At 50.8% G+C, this 6,646-nt stretch overlaps 1 protein-coding gene across 1 annotated transcript in view; it reads right to left on the bottom strand.

The window, feature by feature from the left end:
* CHSY1 (chondroitin sulfate synthase 1) overlaps window positions 1–6,646 on the bottom strand; it is a 41,366-nt gene extending 34,720 nt beyond the window's left edge. Inside the window, exon 1 of the mRNA XM_016200353.2 lies at window positions 6,307–6,646. Within this exon, the coding sequence (XP_016055839.2) occupies window positions 6,307–6,629 (323 nt within the window). The 5' untranslated portion in view covers window positions 6,630–6,646. The remainder of the gene's footprint in view (window positions 1–6,306) is intronic.

The raw sequence follows: 6,646 nt of genomic DNA on the forward strand, positions 1-6,646 counted from the left end.
AGGCCACCAAAGACCCTTGAGGTTTCTCCTTTGAGGACATCTTTAAATTCCTTTGCAAAAGTTTCTAGAGGAACTGAGAGAACTCATTCTTTCCTGCCAGTCCATGCTTCTGGGAACCTGTCGCCGCTCCCTCAAAAACTCCTATTCATGCTTCAAGACAAAGCAGGAGGGCAGGAGTGGGGGGTCGGGCCTTTCCCGATCCCCTCTTTCGTGCATCAGTGAGGGCCTTTCTTCAGTCCCCACTGAAATTACACCAGGCATCCTGGGAGCCCTATCACCCAGCACTACTGTCAGCTTCCTTCCCTAAATGGTGAACTGCAGACAGACAGGGTTAGTATCTATTTTCAGTAAGTAGCGGCTCAGTTCATGCACTGGGAAAAGTAAAACTGTCAACGCAACGGAAACGCAATCGGATAACCGCCTATCGACAACCATGCCTCTCCTTCGGCTATTCCAACCATTTGATTTAAGGGCATCAAGATCTGGAACCTGGACGTAAAATGAAACTCATTTTCACCCCATTGATTTTTAGAGAGAATGGAAGGGGGGGGGGAGAGAAACATGGATGTGAGAGAAACACACTGATTGGTTGCCTCCCGCGCTCCGACTGGCGCTATGGGACGAACCTGCAACCCAAGTACATGCCCTTGACCAGGAATCAAACCCATGACCCTCCAGTGGGGGGGCTCTAACCACTGAGCCACACCGGCCAGGGTGGGGACCATGTTTTCACTAATCTCCTTATACAAGTAATTCGCAGCATGGAATGGGTTATGCTCCAAAAATTCACTACCAGGTTGACTATCTGGATCATGGGAGGCGTTCGGTAAATTTGTGCCAAACTGGATTCTGAGAAAGCAAGTGTTGCTCTGAAGTGTTTCAAGGTCCACTGAGTTCAAGAAAGATGGACAGGACTCTGAGATCTGCTCACTAAGCTGGTAAAAGGCACCGTCTGCCTTCACTGGAAGCGCTGGGATGTTACCTGGCGCGACATCCTGCCATGAGACTCCCACACTGAGAGCTGGTGTTTCTCAAACTTCTTCCCTGGGGCCCTCTACACTCCTGAGGCAAAGCAGGGAAGCCATCCACCTCCTGAGAAAGTAAAGAAAGAACCAAACAGTTCCCTGTCTTCAGCCCAGGGCAGCGAAGAGCCAAGACAAATAAAAGGTGTTCGGTTAGTGCAGTGCTCTGGGCACGAAAATGGACTAAAAAGCTAAATATGGCCCAGCCAGCGTGGCTCAGGGGTTGAGCATCGACCTAGGATCCAGGAGATCGAGGTTCGATTCCAGGTCAGGGCACAGGCCCGGGTGCGGGCTCCTTGATCCCCAGCAGGGGGCGAGCAGGAGGCAGCCGATCAATGACTCTCCTCATTGATGTTTCTCTCTCTCTCTTCCTCTCTGAAATCAATAAAGGTATATATATGTATGTATGTGTGTATGTGTATATATATATATATACATATATATATATATATATAGTAAAAACTCAATTAAAAAGCCAAGTATGTATGTTTTTTATCAAACCATTACTTTAAAAAAAAAAAATTCTAAATAGCATCAAAATTCTCCCAGCAAGAACAGGTGAAGGGTGGCCAAGAAATGTCCGCGACAGTAACAAAGGGGCACTTGTCTACCGGATATTAGAATATTACTCAACCTCCGATCACTTCCATGGGTGGGCCTGGCACGGGGACAGAAGGACCAGTGGAACAACATGGGAAGTCCGGCAACATACCCAGGAATCTGGAGCATGATGAAGGAGGCATTTCGACTGGTAGGAAAAAATAAGGATTATTCAACAGATGGCGCCGCGACAATGAACTAGGTGGGCAAACGGGAGGTGGAGACGTTTCTACCCCTTCTAGAGTTAGGGGGAAAAAAAGTTATTTTTCAAACTCTCGCCTGGGTAATACTTTCTGAGCTTGGGGGGGGGGGGGGTCACTAAAATCAAACAAGAAAACGGAACTACATGAAGACTTAATGTCTTTGTACCAAACAACATAATTTTAAGGAAGAAAGAAGTGTGGGAAAAATATGAATTGCAACTGGGAAAAAAGACATGAGGAACCCAGGGGTGCTGCTGACCTTCACTAACCACCGTAATATGTTCCTGTGGAGGAATCACGAGGCCTTTTTACAGTGAAATTACCTAGAAGAGAAATACTTTGCAGATGAGCTGAAACAACCGTTTTATTTGTCTATTTGTAGAACTCCAGCTACCGGGAACCTTTCAAGGAATCTCGTCTAAGCTCCCTTCAGATCTCCAACACTAATCACTTTGGATGCAAATCTCCTCTCCGTTTCTTTTTAAATTCATGACATTAATGAAGCTAAGGCTACACCCACCTGGGTATCTAAAAGCTTTAAAACTTCCTGTGCCTGCCCAGGCCTGTTTGGGCTCAGTGGTTAGAGCATCGGCCGAGGACTGAAGGGTTCCGGGTTCGATTCCGACCCAAGGGCATGTACCTCGGTTGCAGGCTTGGTCCCAGTTGGGGCGCAAGCAGGAGGCAGCCAATGGATGTGTCTCTCTCTCTCTTTACCCCTTTCACTCTCTCTGAAAAGCAATGGGGGGGAAAATATCCTTGGGTGACAATTAGAAAAGAAAAAAAAAGCTACTTCCTGTGCCAAACCAGCTCTCAGTTGACTCACCTCCTTCCTGTAAATCAACTCCCCTCCAGTCTTCTCCGTCTCAATACATGACACAACCGCCCATCCTGTCTTTCAAGGCAAAATCCTAGAAGCCACCACTAACGCCTCTTTGCTTACTTCTCACATCTTTCACTCTGGCTCCATCGGGCAAACTCCAGGAGCCACCCACTTCTCTCCATCGCCTCTACCGCCTCGACGGCCCCAGCCACCCTTAGGTCCGCCTGGACCACCTCCTAACACCTCCTCGCTTCCCTGAGGCCCGTTCTCCACTCGCCAGGCAGAACCAACTGTTCAGAACATGATGCAATCGCCCCTTTCCTGCCCAAGCCCTCCGAGGGCTTTCTAAGGAGACTGAACAGCATCAGGCCTCCATCCCTCCTTCTGGTTCCTGCCTTATAATTTACCAGCCTTCCCCTCTGACTTGCATGCCCATCGGTGATATGCACAACGGGTTCCTTATGATCACATCTCAGCCCAAATGCCACATTCTCTGAGGTCTTCCCCAACCACCTAAAAGATGACCCCACCCCGCCCTGTTCTATTTTCTCCACAGGGCCCATCACTAACTAACGGGAACCCTCTGGTTAGCGTCTGTCCCTCCCACTCTGACAGCATCGCCACTGTGTGTCCCCAACGCTCGGAGTCTGGATTCAGAGGGGCCAGGCACGGCCTTGCTGAGCAAAGGCACAAACCCTGAGAGTGTGTATCTGAAGATTCTGACTTTTATCGGAAGATCCAAGCTGACTTTTATACCAAGCTGTGCATGAACTTTCCAATGTTAAGAGCTGAGCATGGACTTCTGGCCCAGGCTGCAAAGCACAGCAAAGTCATAATCATAAGTTACTCCTGAGATTTTAACATCCATCTGCTCAGGGCCTATGGGAGAAGTCAGCCCTGGATAGGCCCCAATCAGCTACACTTTGAATGGTTTTGCCTGTTTGTAAAAATCGGTTTCTCACCTGCTATCAGCTGTCACTGGATTGCTAACTTCTCCTGGTGGCCCCTCTCCCTACTTCAAGCATATGGTAGATCTGGAAAGTCTGTAGTGATGGGGCTGGCCCATCATTAAATGTGCTAGCTTCCAATGCAGGCAGGCATTATCTCCTTGAATTTTCCAAAGGGTTTTTTGGTTTTGTTTTTTTAAAAGCTCCTTTCTGGGCCTACATTCTGACATTTCAATACCGTACCATAAAAGTACATCATAGCCCTGGCCGGTGTGGCTCAGTTGGCTGGGCATTGTCCTGGGCACCGAAAGGTTGCCAGTTGGATTCCTGGTCAGGGCACATGCCCGGGTTGTGGGTCTGATCCCCAGTAGGGGGTGTGCAGGAGGCAGCTGATAGATGTTTCCCTCTCACACTGATGTTTCCTTCTCTGTCTCTCCCTCCTCCCTCGCCCTTCCTCTCTCTCTAAAAATCAATAAAAATAAATTTTAAAAAGTACACCATAGTGCCAGTTTTCTGAAAACGTTAGCATCTCCTTCAACCCAGAAGCCAAGCTTTAATTTTATTTTAAAAAAAACAAAAACAAAAAAACCATTGGAGTCTTTTCTAAGGTAAACAGTGAATCTGTCTTTTAGGGGAGATGTAAACTGAGCACGCCCAGTGTCGAACCAGAGTTCCACCTTGTGCTGGAAGATCCAAGCTGACTTTTACACCAAGCTGTGCATGAACTTTCCAACTTAAGAGCTGAGCATGGACTTCTGGCCCGGGCTGCAAAGCACAGCAAAGTCATAATCATAAGTTACGCCCTATAACCTCCATCCCAATTCAGGCCTGCCTCCAAAGTTCCTTAAGGCTAAAAGTGTCTTGTGCCCTCTCTTGCAGCCAGTCTAAACACAGGGTTGACCCGTGGAGAAGCAGGGGACCTTAACTGGCAGGGCAGGTCCACCCTCAGGCTCCAAGTAACTGCAACTTCTTAAGATCAGAGAGATAAAAGAAAAGGTATGTAGAAGAGCTGACAGAATGACCGGATAGAATACACTGTTTTCCCCTTAAGGGTTTTACTTTATCAAAAGGGCTGAGTTGTCACAAAGGAGGGGGTGGGGAGGCGGAAGGTAAATTGTGTTTCCACTTTCCCCTGAAAGAAAACAATGGGATGAAATCTTAGAGCTAAAAAAGATGAGGCAGGACTTTTGGAAGGAGACCAAAAGAGGTCAAGCGCAGACTTTGGGACAAGATCATCTCCAAGTGTAAGACACCAGGTTCCGTCTGCATGACATTTTCTGAGTACTCTTGGCACAACAGAATCCCTGCTGGTATTAATTCTGTATCTATGAAAATGTATTTGTTTGGTGGGGGGGGGGGGGGGGAGTAAACACACCATCTACTATTTGAACAAACTACTTTGATAACTGTCCCCAGTGTGATCACCGGACGTGTCACCAACTTGCAGTCATGTGGGGACACTTCTAAAACCATGCTGTAAGCAATGTACATAGCTCATCCCCAATTTATGATGTCGATATTTATCTTGTAAAAAAGCACAATTCGCATAAAATTCTGGGTAATTCACAGTAGATCTGGGGGGCGGGGGGGGGAACACCTTGATCTGCAGGTTCCCAAGTCTCAACTCTGGTGTAAATTGACACTATGGTCTAATTCTAAGCTTTTTGGTCACTCAGGACCCTTCTGGGCGGAACCTGATCTCTGAATTTAGACAAGATCCTAATGGAAACACACAGGAATCAAGGCCCTGAAAGGGCAGGCGTTCGCTATGGCTCTCTTATCCCCTTTTTCAACCCTCATCACCCCCCCCCTCGGGGTAAAGGGGAATCCATATAACCAGGGCTTGATTTAAAAGCTGAAGCCACAAAAGCAACCAGCTTGGTTGTGCTCAGCACCGACCGCTCAGAAAGTTGGTTCCCAGAGGACTTCCCAGCAACTGGTCGGTTCCTCAGCATTTCTGTCCCTCACCCGGGGAAGGTTTCCGCCAAATCCCTTTATGAATCTACGCCCCTCTTCTACCTCGAACTCATTCCCCTACAAATCTGCCATTCCCGTATCATCTCCCCTCTGAAGATGACTTTGGCTAATCCCCTTGCTAATCCTGAGCAGGATTCCAGCCACTTTTATGACTCATCTGGCTAACTGGGGCCCAGGCACTGGATAACATCACTGCACTGGGCTAGTTAACAGCAAAGCCACCGTGGGCCAGGAACTGCTTTCCCCAAAGGTTCTCTCTCCACCCTCCGCAGTCAGCACAGGCGGTGGGCTCAGCGGGCAGCGGGCACCCCCCTGCCATCCACAGGACAGCTGCCAACGGGGAAAGCTCCCTGTAGCTGGGGAAGGGGTCTAACCAGGTTCATTTACAGGGGCTCTAGTTCTGCAAGGGCGGCCAAGGGGGCAGGTTTCAGAGAATCCAATAATCGCCACCCCTGTCACAGGGAAGAGTCTTTCTCACGAGGGAGAGACGTCCAGTCAGGACCATTCAACAAAGAAGAAGGTTGGGACATGGAAAGCTGGGGTGAGGACCACACCCAGACGGGACACCCTGGTCCACCTGACCCCAAGGTCCTGTTGAGCGTTGGGCTCGCACATCCTGCCCCCGACCTCTGCTGCCAACGCCTGGCATCGCCCTAGGGGCACCCGGGGGCCTCGGTGCCCGGCCAGGATGCAGGGCGCAGGGCGCACGGGGCAGGGCGCGGGGGGGGGGGTCTCACCTGTAGACGGCCACGGCGCGGGTCTGCAGGTATTTCTGGGCCGTCATGACTCCCACGAAGAGAAAGTTCCTGTCGCGCGGGCCGCCGTCCGGGGCCGGGCCGTGGGGCCAGAGCTGCGCCCCGCGCGCATCGCCCCGCGCCCCGCCGCCCTGCGCCGCCGCCGCCGCCTGCCCGGCCCTGCAGCCCTCGGGGCTGGCGCGGCGCCGCGGGCCCGCTCGCTTCAGCTCGGAGGCGCGGGGCAGGACGAGCCGCGACGCCAGCACGAAGCCCAGCACGAGCCCGAGCAGCACGCTGAGCCAGGCGCGCCGGCCGCGCGCGGCCATGTCCGCGCCGCTCCGCC

This window comes from Miniopterus natalensis, chromosome 22 (genome assembly GCF_054644295.1).
Source record: "Miniopterus natalensis isolate mMinNat1 chromosome 22, mMinNat1.hap1, whole genome shotgun sequence".
Taxonomy (NCBI): Eukaryota; Metazoa; Chordata; class Mammalia; order Chiroptera; family Miniopteridae; genus Miniopterus; species Miniopterus natalensis.